Source organism: Notechis scutatus, chromosome 3 (assembly GCF_049901735.1).
Source record: "Notechis scutatus isolate UNSWTSFEM ecotype Mainland chromosome 3, rNotScu1.2, whole genome shotgun sequence".
Taxonomy (NCBI): Eukaryota; Metazoa; Chordata; class Lepidosauria; order Squamata; family Elapidae; genus Notechis; species Notechis scutatus.
Window position 1 is genome coordinate 25657429 of NC_142011.1, and position 19558 is coordinate 25676986.

At 38.3% G+C, this 19558-nt stretch overlaps 1 protein-coding gene across 1 annotated transcript; it reads left to right on the forward strand.

Annotated features, from left to right (window-relative positions):
* Positions 1 to 4133: 4133 nt before the first annotated feature.
* Positions 4134 to 17946, forward strand: CCN5 (cellular communication network factor 5). The gene is made up of 5 exons (XM_026665026.2): positions 4134 to 4293; positions 7015 to 7231; positions 10072 to 10326; positions 13124 to 13314; positions 16002 to 17946. The coding sequence occupies exons 1-5, from the start codon at positions 4249 to 4251 to the stop codon at positions 16023 to 16025; spliced, it is 732 nt and encodes a 243-aa protein (XP_026520811.1). The 5' UTR covers positions 4134 to 4248; the 3' UTR covers positions 16026 to 17946.
* The last annotated feature ends 1612 nt before the right edge of the window (positions 17947 to 19558 follow it).

Here is a 19558-nt window from a genome sequence, read left to right on the forward strand (position 1 = left end):
TATGTGTCTATTGATGGCTGATTTGTTTGAATCTTAGCCTCCAGGAATTTCCTAGCATTTTTGTATGAGGCTTATCTATAATATTATTATTTCTCAGTTGAACTGTGGTTGAACCTGTATATGTGCTGCAAAAGTAAGGAGTTTTTGACATGTCTTCTGACTGCTAGTTTGTGTTTGTGAGGATGCACTTTGCTAGTCTTCTGGCTGGCTGTCCTACATAGTGACTGTTACAGTCCTTGGCCTTGTATTTTGTAGCTGAGACTACTGGGTCTTTTAATTAAAATATTTTGGAGAGCTTTAATTGGTTTGTATGCTACAGTAATACCATGTAGTTGTAATAATCTGTTTATTGTTTGAGATATTTTTGATGTATAAGAGTATTATCCTTTTCATAAGTTATTAATTGTGTTGTAGCAGGCTGTGTGTCATGCACCTTTTGACAACGTTTCTTGGGTATTCATTGTGTTGCAAGATGCTCTGAAAGTAGTATAGTTCCTCTTTCTGGCATTCCATGTTGCTGCAGTGTGTTATGCTGGTCTGAATTATGCTTTTATGCAGCTCCTCTTGTGGCAGGTTGGGTTGTAGTGGAGCTCTTCCTTAGGGGTGAGAGAGATAAATCAGAGATGCCATGGTCTGAATTCTTTGCAAAGAATTGAAAAAGTTCTGAATGTGAGATTGGGGAGAATAAAAGTGCAGGTGAACAAGGGGAACATAAGGGCCAGATGTATACACGACATGAGAAAAGTCTTGCATTTAATGTGAAGTCTTCTTAAAAATCCCAAAAGCTTCAGCTTTTGGTAATTTTTAAAATCCCAGCAGAGAAAGCCCTGCCCAGAAATAAAGATGTAAATCAATACATACCAGCTTCAGTGGAACAATTTCCTTGGGTTTTTTTTTTTTGTCCTCCACATCCTCTCTGTCTTGTTCTCACACACACATACAGAGGAAGAGAGAGAGACATACCAATGTTATTTTATTTTATTCTTAAAAAAAAAAACCTGCACATCTCGTAAAATGATATATTTAATGTTAGACTTAGTTTGTCATTTTGATGTTAGTCCAGTTTTTGATTGCATATGGAACTGTATCTAAGGCTGATGGAGTAAAGAAACAGTGGTGCAGCTGGAAATCACCAAAGCCTTTACTTGAATGTCTGTAACCACATTCCAATGTATAACTGCAATTAAATACAGATGCTAAGGGCCCAATACAGGCCAGGTCCTCTCCCTTCACTGCTTTGTTTATCTTCAAGACTGATGGAAAATTCTAGAGAGTCTGGAAGCTTGCAAACTGTTGACCAATTCTGGGGTTCGTTTGTTTTTTATTGTTGGTTTTCATTATAACTAACCCTGTACATTTATCACAGTCTTTCCCAATCAGATGCTCTTCAAGTGTGTTGGCAAGGGATTTGAGCAGGAGTTTTATACATCTGGAAGGCACCAGACTAAAGAAGTCTGGTTTAGCCTAGGCACATCAGGCTCTGAGTAAATCAGCAGGGATCACTGAACTGTAATGTATTTTCCATCATGCATTGTGAGACAAGATAAATTAAGCAAGGAAGACTGCAAACCAGTAGGAAGACCAGGTGACCTATGTATGTTGACTATGTGATGACTGTAGCAAGAAGAACTAACGTTTACTGAATTGTTGCCACTTGAGACACCATGACAGAGTATGTCATGAGTGAGAGTGCTTTTTTCAAGAGGCAGCTGGACTTTCTGGTTTTTTCTTTGAAGACATTTCACTTCTCATCCAAGAAGCTTTTTCATCTCTGACTAGATGGTGGGGAATGGAAGGATTTATACTCCTTGCAGACAGATGGTCATTTGCATTCTTTAACAGCAGGGGTGTCAAGCTCACGTCGTCACGGCGATATCACATGACGTATTGGGACCTTTGCAAACCAGGTGGGGGCGGAGCTAGCATGTGACACATCCAGCCCACGGGCCATGACTTTGACACCCATTTTAGAGAGTTGTTAAGGTCCCCTGGAAGTTTATATTTGTCATCAGGGTCACCTAAGTGGTGCAAATGGGTGTGGAGCCTTCTTGGAATTGTTGAAAGGACTGTGTTGTAGATTGGAGATAGATGGTGTTGTATCCCTCCCCCCTCTGTTGAGAGAGGGCTATTCAATTCAAGGGGACGTAGATGGCCTCTTTGACCCCTCTTTCAAACCATTCCAAAATGTAGACTTTGTTGTCTTCAAAAGAGTGGCATTTGTCTTTTAAATGCAGGTGGACTGCTGAATCTAGTCCTGATGTGTTTGTTCATATTTGCTTACAAATATGTTGTTCATATGTTATCTGTATGTAGGGAAAAGGCAAGGGATGATCCAGGTGCTTTCCTCTTTGTTTCTAAAAAGCACAGACAGTTCTGTTTCTCTCAAGTAAGCATCCAACAAGACATTCCTCTAATATAATCTGAAGCATGTCTATCCAAAAGGAGTTTTTTTTCTCCCCAGCAGGCAGGATTGGAGATCATTTGGAGAAAAGCAAATTTTCTCTATGTATTAAGTAAGCAGGAGAATGATTTCCCACCATTGCCTCATACATCAAAAGGATGGGCTTTCCCCCCCCCCCCCCCTCAGCCCAGTCTGTTGTGACAATCTTTCCTAACCTGAACTTAACATCCTTCAGAAATTTGAATTTGAATTTGAAGGATTTCCCGAACACCATGACCTTGGCTAAGAATTCTTGTAGTGGATGTTTGGGTATCTGGAGAGCACCCAGATTGCAGAGGGAAGTGTAAGATGTACTGTGTTAAAGAGGAAGAAGGTGACACTTTTGGTCCTGTTCTCATGTTATTGATGGCATTTATGTATTGAACAGCAGTTGTTCACCTGTAGGGATTTTGCAAGATTGGAATTTCACTCCAGCCAGAAATTCAGGTCACATAAAACCTCTCTCTACAAATAGCAGCTCAAACATTATTTGCAAACAACCACATTGAATGCATAGATGTCAAACCTTTTGGTGTGTGTCTTCAAGTAAGTGTTGACTCCTGGTGACTGCCTGGACGAGTATCTGCAGTTTTCTTAGCAAGATTTCAGATGTGGTTTGCCTCTTTCCTAGGGCTGAGAGAGAGCCCATAGTCACCTAGCTGGCTTTGTACCTAAGGCAGGACTAAAAGTTCTGGTCTCCTAGTTTCTAGCCTGGTGCCATCATCACTACACAAAACTGGCTATCTGACAAGACCTTATGGGTCTTGTAATATTACAGGTAAGTAATACTGCGGGGCTGTCAAAGTCCTGGCCTGTGAGCCAGATGTGTCACTCACTGGCCACGCCTACGCCCGGTTTAGCGAAAGGGAAAAAAGTCCTGATACTTCACGTGATGAGACCATAACAATGTGAGTTTGACACCCCTGCTTTACTGGTAGAGTGAATGTAAGGAATGGGAAGAGGGCAATCCCTATTACTTCTCCTACCCCTCCACACCCACTTTCTGTTCATTTTAGAGAAGGCCTGCAGAGGTAAGCCTTTACAGGTATAGCTGAACCTACATTTAAATAGCTAGGATTAAGAACCCTACGCAATCTTGGTTTTTTTCCAGCTTTTTGACAAATGATATCAAAGGATATTGGAAAGATGGGGCTTTTTGAGTTTAGATGATGTGTAAAGGGTCGGAGCTCATAAAGTTGAGTTGAGGGTAGTAAGTGGTCACAGTTTACAAATGTCTGAGGAAGAGGAATGCTTCCAGTGAGCTTCAGCATGGCACACATGGTGATGATCCAGCAACTGTTATCTCTATCTGTCTGTCTCTCCTTCCACCTTCTATCTATCTTTTTCATCTCCAGCCATCCATCCTTTCTACAGTATGATACTGGTACAAATGATCCATTCTACAGTTGTAGTACCCAGAACATCCTGTTAGTATAAAAATCCTTAGATTATGTATTTTATCTATTTGGTATTATTACTTATTGCTTTTATTCAATAAAGGTCTGCAGTGATAATACAACAAATTGTTCTCCATTGTTTGCTTTCTTGATGGGCTGCAATGTTCTCACCTTGAAGTGTGTGGAAGGATTAACTGGAATGTTGGGTGGAAATGAGAATTTGAAAAAGAGAGAGAGAATGGAACTCCTTGATTCTTGCCCAAACCAACTTGTGTTTATACTGGAACTTAGGAATGACATCAGAGGAGGGAAGAGTATAAACACTTGCAGGAGTTTACTCGCAGGCTCTAAAGACTGCAGACATACTGCTGCCTCCAAACAGCTTGAGGAGGGATATGCTGAACTGTCAGAATGAAACTCCAGTTTCTTTTGATCTTCCTCTGTCTCCTTTCCAAGGTAAGGAAACTGGAAAATGCTAACTTAGAGACAATAAGGAATGTTTAAAATAATGTTCATTGTGCATGCTCAGCTTAAGTATCACATGTAAGCAAAACTTAGGATAACATGTTGCTTTGAATGAACTGTGGAAATCCAATTTTAAAAAATCATAGGAGTAAGCAATTCCTTTACAATGACTGGACCCATGTTTTGCAGCCAGATCTGTGAATTATTTGTTAATTATGCCAGTATAACATGGGCTCATGTCTTGTGTAGAAATCAAATAGTTTTCTCTTTCATAAACAATTTTTGGTATTACACCATAGGCAGAAAGCCAACTAGCTGGCATTCCTTTCAGATTTCTCAATTGTTCAACTTTGGATCTATAAAATATCTAAAAGTCATGTTCAACCAATGCTTCCTGCAGGAATGTGCAGGAGGAACAACATGGTACAATTAAAACACAATCTTTTTTTCATACACACATTTATACGAACAAAACATATATGGAAAAACAAACATTTGATAAATGTCCCAGTAGTTTTGGACTGTTCCTTGAATTCCAAATTTTGGACTTAGTAAAAGAGTTCAGATTACTGTGATTGTCTCTAAACTGCTTTGCAACAAAGATTACCTAACTACACAATGTTACCTAACTATACAAAAATCTACAATAGACAAGGCAGAGAAATATTTGTTCCCACCTTTCAGCCTCTACAAACAGCAAGTATTGGACAAAAGTAACAGAGCTGAAAATACTAATATGTTGAACATTCTCAGTTATTCATTGAAGGCCATTCTTTCTTAGTGATTGAAATTTTTTATTTCTTTTCTGATAAAATGATAGCTCCTAATCTTATATTATCAGAGTCAAAATAAAAACCTTTCCTTTACTACAAGCTAAGCTTTGATATAAGAAATAATTCACCATTACTCATTCAAAATTCTTAGTTGAATGAAACTGGGTAAGTTTTTCTCAGTCCTAAAACTTTTTGTTAATTGGATAGATGCAGGAATCAGGAAATAAGGGATTTGGAAACAGATGAATTATAAGAGGAAGAGGAGCATTGTTGCACAGCTGCTCTCGAGCAGGTTATTAAGCAAGTAAAGTCTAATTGTTGCCCTTTATCAAATGTCAAGTGTATGTTTCCCTGCAAGCTTGTTAGACAACATCCAGAAAGGAAGAAACATGTCAAGTGGCACCCACAGGTATTACATTTTTTGAAAAGCAAATGTCTTCATTCTTGACTTCCCTTGGAACTTTAATAAATGCATTCTTTCTTCTTTGTACAGGGTGACAGGATTGGTTTTACTGCAAAGTAGCCCTAGCTGTTATTGAACTAATAGAATTATAGTCACAGGACTAAGCTTTCTTCATACTGGATTATACCACTTCTGCCATTTCCTATGATGTTGCTTTCATCTCCTTCCCAGCCCATGAAAGAGACAACTTTAAGTCATTCTTAGTTGCATAAGAATATGCTGGCCCCTTATTCTAATATTATTCAAGGGCAGCTTCAAAATATGCAAAATCCTTTAGAGTTTGTAACTTATTAGCTTGAAGAGAAGAAGGTGAATTGGCTTTCAGTGACATTGAGCAGGCAGCAAGAGTGTTGGGTTGGACTTGCTCTTGCATAAATTTCTGCTCACCTAATAGGTGGATTGCATTTCAAACTCAGCAGTGAAAATATAGGATTGTCAAACTGGGAGGAGCATTAAATCTCCAGTGCTGAAAACTAAATTAAAGCACCCATAGTCAGATACTTATCCAGCCATTTTTGAATGGATCCAGTGATGCATTCTGCTTCTCCATGTCATCAGTTCTAGTGTTGGACAGCTCTTTCTTACTGCTAAGGTTTTATTCTAACGTTTAAAGTGATTTGCCTTCCTGTAATTTGTATCTATTATTCTAAATCAAATATTAAAGAATAAATATCCCTTCTGTGTGATATTCTTTAAGGACATCATACATTTTTGATATTTGTATCCTATCTTTTCTACATTAATTGAAAATTTAATCTGAGAATGGTTGTTTTAAAGACTGTCTGGAGATTAGTGGGCATCAGGCTCTGAGCAATCAACCACCCTCACTCTTTCTCAGGATTATTATAGTCCACCATCTTCTATTTATAACTCTCCCCATTTTTTAATTATTAAACTTCTATGACGCCCATGTTGCCGAGGCAATTCTTCATCTATTTATGCTTCCATGTTCTCATACCACTTAGAAATTATGGAAAGTTGGAATATCTACACATCTTTTTTAAAAAAATAGTATTACATGTAGTCCTTGACTTAACGACCATTCAAAGTTACAATGGACCTCCCCAATGCTACCTACAACTCATTTTCAGAGTTATGACAGCTGCACATACCCATGGTCATATGACTGCAATTTGTGATGTATTTATTTTTTGCCAGTTTCAGGTATTTACATCTGTTTACTTCCCAAAAAAACTTTGGGGGAAAATTCACTTAACAATCACCATGTTTGCTTAATGACCATTATAAAAATGGTTGTAACTTTGAATCCGTTCACATGATGCCTCAAGTTATAACTACAATGACTTATAATTGTAACTCCAGGCTCAATTCTAGTTGTAAGTCAAGAACCATCTCTATGTAAGAATTGAACACATTTGATAGGGGGAAGATGTTCTAATGGAAGATTCCTTAAATGTCAGTTTTAATAGATATAAAGTGGGCATTTTGTTATAATGTTATTCTCTTTCCTCCCAGGCGAACTTCCAGCACTGTCAAACTCCATGCTACTGTCCATGGCTCCCTCCCCGTTGTCCACCTGGGTCTCGCTTGGTTCTGGATGGATGCGGCTGTTGCCACATATGTGCTCGGAGGCTAGGGGAGCCATGCAACCACCTTACTGTTTGTGATCAGAACCAGGGACTTATCTGTGACTACAGCAATGCCCCCACACAAAGGGCGGGAATCTGCAACTGTGAGCGATCTTTGTTATTCTCAATAGAAATGTTTCCAAGTATGAGGAGAACATCAGCTTCCTAAAAATAGATGGAATTATCTGACTTTAATGCATGCCAGAATAACACAGTGTGATTAGGTAATTCATTTGACTAAGACCTCAAAAGCTCAGTTCCTAAATCTACAAACTTTCCATACAGATTTGGGGTCAAATTAGACATGGATTTTATTCATGAATGTTCACTGCTTCAAAAATGTTAATAGCAACTAAAAGAAGGGAGAACTGAGAAAGATAATGGGATGAGGGAAAATAAGGCTTTTAACTCTTGCTTTTGGCTTTTTACCTCAGTTAAACTATAGACCTGGATTGAACTAGAAAAAAATGGAAATGGTATTGAGTTAGAAAGAAGAGAATAGGCTCATAGTCCTTCTGGAAACTTTCTTCAACCTGCCAGCATTTACTGCTGCTTTGCCTATTTTTTTATTATCTTATTTATTTCATATTCTGGAATTCTTACAATCATTCTTGTGTAAAGCCTAAATAAAATATAGGAAATGTGTGAAATATTAAGCATTTGATAGCATTAGCACTTAGATTAATATACTATTTCATAGAGCTTTAACAGCCCTCTCTAAGCAGTTTACAGAGTCAGCATATTAGTTCCAACAATCTGGATCCTCATTTTACCAACCTCGGAAGGATGAAGGGCTGAGTCAACTCTGAATTGGTCAGGATCTAACTCCTGGCAGTGGAAAGAATCAGCCTGCAATTCTGCATTCTAACCACTGTACTACCATGGCTCTTTATATGCTTGAAGTTCAAGCAGCATATTAGAGCCATGTTTTTTATGTCAAACATTCCCATCATTCAATAGAGATCTTGCTGAAAAAAGAATATTACAGTTGCAATCACACACATAAAGATCATGATTATAGTCCAGGAAGTAGGCAGATAATGTTGGTTTGATTTTTGTGACACTAAGCTTCTTTTCTGTTCTGCCTCTGATGCTCTCATGGTAGCTGAAAGGAATGCAAGCAAAGCTTAGCAAATATGCTTCAATTTCCTATCTCACTTGGAGAGTGCAAGTCAGCTGGCAGAAATGTAAACAAATATCAATTCCCCACAAAGTAAAATCTAACTAGGAGAAAATCTCTTTTTTCCCTTAGGAGATTTTTGAGAGAAAAATAGAACAATTATGATCAACACTTGGACATTCATCTCCATCTAAGAAAGGCCTTGGTTCTGTCCTGTCCTATCCTATCCTGATACATTGAAGACTTCTTAAAAACAAATGAGAGAAATAATCCAATATTTTATATCCTCACTAAAATTATATATCAAAGTCTTAGGGAGATATGTTTCATATCTTGTCCTTCATTAAAAATAAGAGAAAGTAGATGATACTAGATTTCTTTTATAGGCAAATTATTTGATCTAACAGAGATGTGGTCCTTACTAGTCAAAGATAAATATTATTATTGCCCTTCCCTATAACGACATAAGTTTTACAACAACAATAACAAAACCTCAGGTAATTGCTGATTAAATTGTTTGTCAGTCTCTAGACCTGAGTCAGTCTACAATGCCTATGATACCTTTCAATATAAATTTCTATGGCTTCTCCTCTTAGATGTCTCCTCTCTTCAGTCACATCCCTTATTCTTTAGTCTCATTGTGATTTCTTCTACTATGATAAAATTGCCAGTGTCTGTAGAGTTGGAAGGATCATTTAGGCCATTTAATTTCATCCCATACATAATGCAAGAATCCAAATTAAACTACTGTAAATAGATAGTTGTCTGCAAATTCAGAAAGATGGTACATTAAGAGTGCACCATCTTTCTGGGTAGCTAGTTCTACTATAAAACTTATTTCATCTTTGGAAAGCTTTTGCTAATATTCACTTAGAACCTTACTTTCTTATTTTATTTGTTTTATTGTTCATTTATATCCCATATTTATTATTTGTACAAATAATTGAAGGTATTGAATATATCCAGCATACCTTCTTCCTCCTATTTTCCTCACAACAACTCTGTGAGGTGAGTTGGGCAGAGAGAGAGAATGACAGGCCCAAAGTCACCCAGCTGGCTAAAGTGGGACTAGAACTCAAGGTTTCCATCTTTCTAGCCAGGTGCCTTAATTATTGGACCAAAGTGGCTCTTTATTTATAATTATACCAATTATTTTATTTATTTATTAGAAAATTTATATTGTCACCTATTTGCACATGGTGACTCAAGGTGGCTTACAGGGATATAAAAGCATCATATATAAACATTTAAAGTAATAAAAGAAAATAGTTAAATAATAAAAGAATATAATGACCCAGACAACAACACATTACATAAGCCATTTAATGGGCTTCATCCCATTCTGGGTTCCCCAGGTCTGTTGGCAGAACCAGGTCTTTAGCGCCTTCCGGAAAAGTGTTAAAGTGGGAGCCATTCTAATCTCTGGGGGAATAATGTTCCAGAGAGGGAGCCACCACAGAGAAGGCCCTTCTTCTGGGTCCCACCAGCCATATCTGTCTAGGGGATGGGACCCGGAACACTCCTTGCCTCTCTGCTCTAGTCAGTTCCGTAGATATGACCGGCAAGAGATGGTCCCTCAGATAACCTGTTTATTTCATGTTACACCCATGGATAAAAAAGAATGGATAACCTTCTATGTGATGATCCTTTGTGTACTTAAATAGTAATATCAGATCCCATTTCAATCTTCTTTACTTAAGGCTGCAGGTAGCCTTTCAGACTGTGAAACAATCATAGTCCAGTGTTAATATTAGGTGTGAACTCTATCCGAGTTCTAAATATTTACATTCGATTTATCTCATTGGTTCCCAATGTTGGCTGCAGATGAAGAAGATGACCAAGACAGTTGTGAAGTGAATGGAAAGATCTATCAAGATGGAGAAGTATTCCAGCCAAGTTGTAAGCTCCAATGTCGCTGCTCAGGAGGAGGATTTATATGTGTTCCTCTCTGCAGTGAGGATGTTCGTCTCCCCACCCCAGATTGTCCATATCCAAAGCGTGTGGAAATCCCAGGGAAGTGTTGTCAAGAATGGATTTGTGATAGAGAACCCAGACAGATCTTGCAAGGAAACATGGCAGGTAAAACCCACAGATATTGACACCCCTTTTCAGTGTCTTTTTATTGGTAAAACCTTGGTAGTTGGTACCATGTGTGCCTGGAACTCCATTCAGATGAATGGAGAGCCACTGAGTATCCCAGTGTTTTCCTTCATGAGTTGCTGAAGATGGGACAGAGCCCATCTTTTTCCTCAGCTTTCACCAACTAAATAAATTGTTTTTCATTCTAATACACTTTGTGAAATTATGTGCCAGTCGGGCTTAAAATGCAAGCTCATTTTAAACTTTCAGCTTGTTGTAGTGGTCAATATGCTGGACTAGAAACTCTGAGACTGTGAGTTCTAGTCCTTCCTTCAGCATGAAAGCCAACCCCAGGCATTTGAATGTCTTTTTTGTACTCTCCCATTTGTCAGTTGAACTAACTTAAAGCATCTCATAGGTATTTTCTGCATTTCAAGGTCAATAGAAAGAAAGATAGTATGATTGATTATGAGCAGAAAAATGTTCTGAGACATTAGAGGATAAGAAAGCCTGAAGATGTGGATGAATTACATCCATTTCCAGGTAGTTCTTGCTTACCAACCGTCTTGTTTAGTAACCACTCAACGTTAACAATGGCACTGATACAGCAGCTTTATGACTGATCCTTAAATTTGCAGCTGTCATAGTGTATCTACGTTGTGTGAGTGCAACAGGCACACATTGGGTGCTTTGTCACTGGCACATATTTACAAAAGGTGCAACATCCCAGGGTCACCTGATCACCATTTGCATGCTTCACAGCCAGCTTCTGACAGTGGGGAAACCAGTAGGAAGTTGCAAGTGTCAACTCATAAAACATTCATATGCCTGTTTTAGTAGTTGCCATTAAAAAAAAAGGGGGGGGGGAGGAAATCTGGAAGAGCTTTGTAGCAGCTTGAAAGCGGAAGTGCATTCCAACTCTTACCTTTAAAGGGTTGTAACTAAAATACCAGAGCTTTTGCCCGTGAATATATTTAATTGGAGAACGTGAATGATGACACCCAGCCCGTGAACATGCTCAACTGGAGAATCTGGTTTATGAGACACCCGGGGGGAGGGGGGAAACAGGTCACAGGTGACTGTAAATTACATATGCCAGAGTTGGCTTCATACAAGGCAGTGCCAGTATGTCGCCTCTAATAAATCCTTTGAAGTTTTTTAAAGATTGGCTCGAGAATCATGATTTAATTAGAGCGATTGCTGGAATCCGTACAGCAAGTCACGGTCACACCGTGTCATGCTTAATGACCCACAGTGGTTTGCTTAATGGCTGCAGGAAAACTACTGCCATAAGTCTGGTGTGGTTACATTACTTTTCACTTAACAGTTGCGTTGCTTAGCAATGAAATTGCAGGTCCATATTGTGATCAGTAAGTGAGGACTACCTGTATTAGACCATAACTGTGCAATCTGTAGAGAGGAAATTGGTAAATTAATAAATTAAAAAGCATTGTAGTCCTCAAAGTAATACCTGAAATACCATTCAGCTCTTTGGCAGCTAGTAGAGAGGTGTCAATGGTAGTGGTGATGAGCCTTGGGGGCACTGGAGGTACTTTCAGTATGTCTTTTATTAAAAATAAATCAGTGGGTCACACAAGATGACTTGGCGGGCTGCATGTGACCTTTGGGGTCACACAAGATGACTTGGCGGGCTGCATGTGACCTTTGGGATGATGTGTCACACAAGCCTACTGTACATTAGATGGTACATGACAGCATCTTGACATCTTGATCCTGAAAGTGAAGCAGGGTCAACTGTAGTTACTGGAATGGGAACCATCTGGGTAGTTAGACCTATATAGATGCAACTGGGAAGTGGGGGAAAAACATTCTGGAAGAAGGCAATGACAAATCATTTGTATAATGCCATAAAAACTGCATGAATTTGTCATCAGGAGTCATGCTTGACTCAGAGAAAACTATTTTTTAGAGCTAAAAATGTCACACACATTCAAAATTCAACCTTGCTTCTGAAATGCAAGAGATGCTTTGTAAAACCTCACAGGTGTGAGACAGGCAATCTGTGTCCCATGGCTTCATATGACTCTCCATATCTTTTTAAGACCCTGTGAAACCCGCATGGTGGTTAGGTAACTGGTATATATGTTATGTTTAATGTCTAGACCAGAGGTGGTAATTCAGCAGGTTCTGACCAGTTCTGGAGAACCGGCAGTGGAAATTTTGAGTAGTTTGGAGAACCCACAAATACCACCCTGCCTGCCCCTGCCCCCATCTATTCTCTGCCTCCCAAGTCCCAGCTGATCAGCTGGGTCTTCTTTTCTTGCCCTGTACAGAAGAACGGAGCTGGAAAGCCGGTTAGTGGGGTGGGGAGGGAATGGAGATTTTGCAGTATCCTTCCCCTGCCAAACCCACCAAGCCATGCCCACAGAACTGGTAGTAAAAAAATTTGAATCCCACCACTGGTCTAGACCACTAAAAATGAACAGCTGGTCCTACAACAATGGTTATAGAGATAATATTATTTGTAAAGTGCATTTTGTTCATAAATTTAAGTTATATAGAATTTAACAGTATGCATATAGTTTGGTATACTGAATCATGAAACAAAAAGGTACTGACTTAACTACTCCTAAACTAGGTTGAAGTCAGAACTTTGATTCCCCATAAAACCGCATCCGTTAATACATCTGGTCCTTGAAAACAGATGCTCTGAAGTTCTTAAATTCTATAACTTGCTGTAGTTGTAGCCATTGTATGTCTCTGGATGTTGTTATGATCATGTGTGCCAAGTTTTAACACCCCCCACTTCCTTCTTTTGTTCCTGGTTTTGTTCCAGAAAGGTTATCTGGGATAGCCTTCCCCAATTTGTGTGAAGACTGGAGCACTGAGTGGTCTGCCTGCTCTACCACCTGTGGCTTTGGGATTTCCACACGGGTGTCTAACAAGAATCCCTATTGCAGGCTTGAAAGCCAGAAACGATTGTGCATCCTTGGACCCTGCCCAATCCTCATGGGAGTAGGCAACATGGTAAGGAAGAGGCTTTCTTGAAATTTGAGACAGCTCCAGAACTTTTAAAATTGTGAGGAGAAAATTATGTTGCCATTTCCACCCGTATGGAAATCCCAACATAATACAAAGTCAATAGAATGTTGCAAAGATCACTAATCCGCTTGCTCCAATAATTAAACTAATTAACCTGCTCAAATAATAGCAGACAGGGAAAATCCTGTCACAATACAAAGTTTCCCTGGGAACACAGAGGTGGCACCCAAAATCAGCACATAGGCATGCATAAAAAAATAATCTATAAAATTACTAAAACCATCTCAAAAAAGGCTGTAAGATCAGACACAATTCACTTAGCAACCACCTTGGTAAGCAATTGAAATCCTGGTCTCAGTTGTGACCATAAATCAAGTATTATGAGCCACAATGGCACACTGGTTAGAATGCAGTACTGCAGGCTACCTCTGCTGACTGCAGGCTGCCTGCAATTTGGCAGTTCAAATCTCACCAGGCTCAAGGTTGACTCACCCTTCCATCCTTCTGAGGTGGTAAAATAAGGTCCCAGATTGTTGGGAGCAATATGCTGACTCTGTAAACCGCTTAGAGAAGGCTGTAAAGCACTGCAAAGCAGTATATAAGTCTAACTGCTACTGCTACTGCTATTACCTGTAAGCTAAAAATCATGAAAGGTTATGCCTTTTAATAAACTCTTCTGATTTATTTTTTTTGCTAAACTATTTTTTTGTTGAAGCTCTGATTGGTACTATAATCCATCTCAGTCTCTCTTCTACATACACACACTGTGGACCACTAAGCTGTGTGATTAAAGGCAGAGCATGTCAAGAATAGCATCTCCTTATGTCAAGTATAAATTCTTCCAACAAAATCAATACCAGCAATTTGACTGCAAAAGACTGTAAGCAATTGAATCCCAGAATAGTAAAGGCCCTTTCGTGACCCCCAATTTGGCAGCATGATTTATTGATGCAGCTTGAACTACCTGGCTGCATTTGAAGTGGGCTATTTTATTTAAGGAGGTGATTTTGTTGTTACTTCACCAAAGGCATCTAGCTTTGCCTGAAATGGTGTACACTTCACAGGTTCCCTGTAGGGGAAAAATGTAGGGTATGAAGAGTTGAAACTAAATTTACTGTGCAAGTACTCAATGTGCCTGTTGCAGTACCCCTGTTGAGAATCCAAACATTCTTACTGCTCTTCAAACGCACTTCTCCCAAACAAAGAAAGTAGGACATAGGAGATGATGGAGCTCCAGTTTGCATTAGGAACGTAGCATGAGGAAAACTGGATAGAAAGGGGGCTGGAAAAAATAGGAGGAGAGAAACCTACTGGCATCTTGAAGCAATGTTATACACACAACCTGGCCAAAAGATATTGACCCATCGTTTCTCCTGCTCTTGATTTATAGTTTACATTTTTAAACAGATTGATTCAAAATATTTGTTCATTCTTAAGTCTTCACAGCACCATGGCTGGAAAATGTCATAGCACTTCTAACCAGTGGTGGGATTCAATTTTTTTTACTACTGGCTCTGTGGACAGGGCTTGCTAGGTGTGGTAGGGGAAGGATACTGCAAAATCTCCATTCCCTCCCCAGCCCTGGGGGAAGGTTACCACCGGTTCTCTAAACTACTCAAAATTTCTGCTACTGGTTCTCCAGAATTGGTCAGAACTTGCTGAATACCACCTCTGCTTCTAACTCTGCTTTGAACATTTGATCAGCCCAGAATTGATTGGTACTGGAAAACAACAATGTATGTATGATATTAATCCTGGAGGGGAAGATCTATATCTTTAATTAGGACAGTAAGACATTGGCTACCTATATTCCCCTGGAATGTGCACATGTTCATATGCATTTGATTAACAAGTTGTAAACTTGGAAACAGCATTTTTGTATTTCACAGGACAACATACCACTATATGGTAATACATTCTATTCCAAAGGAAAACATGTCACCACACTAAGAACTGCATGATGCTCTCAGTCACTGTGTGGAAAGGTTTAAAATGATGACAAACATCATTTTAACACAATTTCTAGTTGCTTGTTGTTGGATTTACTCAGGAAGTTTCTGAAATTCCAAATAACTCAAGCAGATGTCTTAGTACTATTACATCCTAAGTCATTCTTGCTGGGGATTCTGGATATTCTAGTTCCAACACACCTGAAGGGCATCATGTTGGAGAAAGCTGATGAATTTGAGTAAACTATCCATTTTTTCAGATTATATCAGACAAAGGGTAAATATATCAGCATCCATTATCTGGAGAAGTGTGGAAAAGATGACTGTCAAATTAGAAATGGTGATGAAAATTCATACAGTCTTTTAATGAGAAGCTACCAATATGAACATGGTGCAAATCTGCTCAGTCCTTTATCATTCTGTCTGTGATGTATCAAATCTCCCTTCTTTCCTTTGCAGGAAGGAAAAAAATATAGGGCTCTTTTGCCCAGTTAAAACACAAAATGACCAAAATGAAAGGAATGAAACAAGTCTTCCTGCCCCCATTCCCACCCCTGCTCTTCCACTCACATTGGCAGCTTTCTCTGGCTCTTTTTCAGTTTAAAATAAATTGGAAGATCAGTTTTCTTCCGTGGTAATGTCTAATTTGACCGTCTGCCTCTTTGTTTGGCCACACTTTTCCAGACAGGGTTGGAATTTAAACTGAGTGTTTTATCTCTCCAGAGTCGAAGAGGAAGCCACTTATAAACCAGTCCACTCCATTCAGAAGTTGACATGCTGGCTTCAATCCAGCAACTGGAACAACAGAAGCCCATGCTGATCTTGTTTCTGTGGTGATGAGAGAACCTCTGAGGAATGGAGAGACAAACGGATTGTCCTCAACTGAGAGGGGGGACGTAACAAATAAGAGTTCCCACATCTGAGCTGACAATCATCTTCCTTCTCAATACCACGCCAGTGACACTAGACAGCTTTAATGTTTGGTGGAAAAATTCCAGGCCATGTGTTTTAATGTTATTCAGTGGTGATGTCTTTATTGCCAGCTTGAGACTACAATTATAAATCCATCCAATTAATGACATGACACTTTACAGTTACAGTAATTGAAAGAAACATGTTGTGGTATTCTTTCTTCATTATCCCTTCTCCAAATAATAGTTCTAGGAATCTAGCGAGTGAGATCATCATCCATTGTTCAATATAGGTTATTTTTTATGTTCTTGTTAGAAATAAATAAATCATCACAATGCTTAGTTGCCTGAAGCCAGACTAACCAGTCTTAGGGATCACAGCAGTATGTAATGTTTGAAGGCAAATGTTAGTGACATACAAAGAACAAAGTAGGCATTGTATACTATTATTATTATTCTCTCTCTGTGTATAAAGGAGAATAATGTCTTCATAACAACATTGTTCATGGGATGAAGTGTAACTTGAGAAAGAGAGATGAGTCTTTAATAATTTAGTAGATTTGGAGTAAAGATCAAAGTTTTCTTTGAAGCTTGTCTCTTGGTGATGTTGTAACTTTTGCCTTTGTTTGCATGGGAAAAAAATATGATACTGTTAAAAAAACAACTACAGAATGAAAACATGTGGCAGGCTTCAACAGAACAATAATATACAGTTTTCTGAAGCACAGGTGAAATACTGTAAGTCTGATTGGCTGTATACTCAAAAACAAACAAACAGTGAAGATGGGAAAATCTATATCTGGCTAGTCCCATGACGATTCTCAACTAATTAGGAACCGAGTCATAAAATCATATAGTGTTGCCAGTTTATACATAGACAATTATATATAGTTTGGAAACCATTTATGAAGTTTTACTTTGTTAAGAATAGGATGAAAAGTTGTATCACCTTCATTTCCCACTGGAATTTCTTTTCAGCAGTACTGAAAGTGTTTGTGTACCAACATACATTTTGGCCTCTACCAAGAGACTACAAGAGTTGAAACAGATTTTAAAACAGGGGTTTCTAAACTTTAAGATTTATGGAGTTCAACTTCAAAGAATTCCTCAGCCAGCCATGCTGAGGGAAGGAATTCTGGGAGTTGAAGTCCACAAGTCTTAAAGTTCTCATGGTTAGAAACCCGTTTTAAAAGGCATTAAATAAGAATTTAGAAGTAATACATGGTCTACATTTTTATTATCTCTTTTTCTTCTGGACATGTGATATTGTATAGCATACATGGCACTCATGTATTTTCATGATTATTTCTCATGTGTCTAATACTTTAACTTGATAGTCAGGAAACATTTCATTTTCAAATACTTTGTCATCTTTATGATGCCTATTTATGGATGAGAAGGAAGAAAAAAACGATGGTAAATTATTTGTCCAGGGCTCAGAAAATATAGATTTGATCTATGCTGGGATAAAAGCTGATATATAGAAATTTGCAGCCTGGCAGCAGTTTTCAAAACTTAACTTCCAGAGCATTGTAGGTAAATGCCACCTTTTGCCAGATTATGTCTATCAGTTAGAAACTGTCACAGTATCCTGAACTACTTAATGGATACTATGTACTATAGATATAACCTTAATAATCAGTCTAGAAAAGTTATTCTGGACCTTTAGTAAATCAGTCTCATCCAGTAAAAGCCAATATCCTATCTCTCAATCAAAGTATAAATGTTATAAATAAAGAAAAAACAAATGACCTATCCACTGTTAATACCTTCTTGTCAGACAATTTCCAAAATTGCAATCTCTTAGACCAGGGGTCTTCAACCTTGACAGCTTTAAGACTTGTGGACTTCAACTCCCAGAATTCCTCCTCCAGTCATGTTAGCTCAGGAATTCTGGGAGCTGAAGTCCACAAGTCTTAAACTTGCCAAGTTTGAAGACCCTTGTCTTAGACACTACTGAAAGTGTTCACCCTTGAGCCTCTGTAGAAATTTACGGAGGAAGTCTGATACTGTTTGGAGACCTGAGATCAGCTACTGTTTCTTGTTGCATGTTTGCTTGGTTACAAAACCATGTTTATTATTGAATAATAGAGAAAGGATCCAAGTCAAATTAAAGTCTCTTTATGTATATCTGTCCCTGGAAGCATAGATTTAAATTCTTGTTTCTTTTTTTTCTGTCTTTCTTTGGTGAGATTCTCTCTTCAGCGAATACTGAGTCCAAAACAGCTTGAAAGTATTCTGTTCAGAGTCACTTCCTTGCATATTTGATACAGTCTTGGATTGGGAATATGTAGGATACAAAGCAGGATACAATGCTTTCAAAATATTGCACCAAACCTGAACAGAACTTATTTGCTAGTATGTCCAAGGAAAGACATATTATTGAAAGCATCATCATCTTATTTCTATGGAAAAATAAATTATTTTGTGGCTGACTTTAGAGAATAAAGCAACAAATATCCTGTTGTAAGCAGCAGATACCAAAATAAACAGAAAGTGGTCAAGCTGACATTAAAATAAACAGGTTTCTTTTTCTCCTGTACTTTTAATCTGACATTCTTCTAATATCCAATGACAGTTCTTCTCCAACTGGCAAATTTTCTTTTTTTGTGAGATATTTTAAGATGTACTTTAAAATTACTTGTTTTTGTTTTGTTTTGATGCTAATTCTATTTTTATCTCTAATTGTTTTTGATTAAGCTATTCCAAAAATATAAGCCCCCACACATAAAGAACTCCAGGCAGACAGCGTGGTGGCCAAATAAGACCACAAATATTTTATAGGCTCGAGGCAAAATAAAAGAATGAAACAGACCACCCTCCTTATCCAAAAAATTAAATCTGAGAAATCTTTTTTTTAATTGATCTTGTTGCTTAATTCTACAAGAGGTTTTCCCACTGAATCATTTAGCTGGACTCAAGAATGAAGTCAACCTGCCCTCTAATGGCCTGTCTCTCGATTGACAGGCAGCAAATTGTGGAACCCGAATAGCAGTGAAAAATTAACAGTAAACGAAACAAAAGGTCTGTGCTAAAATTAATCATACATTTATTTCCAATGTTTGTATTAGAAAAAAAATTAATGCTAATAATATGTTCGTGAAAGGATGAGAAAGTCCTACTATGTTATCTCTCTATACTCAGTACATAACTGCTCTCAGCATGTTTTTGGAGAAAAAATAGGAGAAGGTTATTGTTTTTATATTTGCCTACAGACTTCCAAGGTTTATGGGCATCAATGAAAATAATAATATAGAATAAGCGTAGAGCAGCATTTCTCAATCTGGGCAATTTTAAGGGCCAGATTGGTCTAGTGGTCAGGCTAGAAAGTAGAAGGCCGTGAGTTCTAACCCCACCTTAGTGATGAAA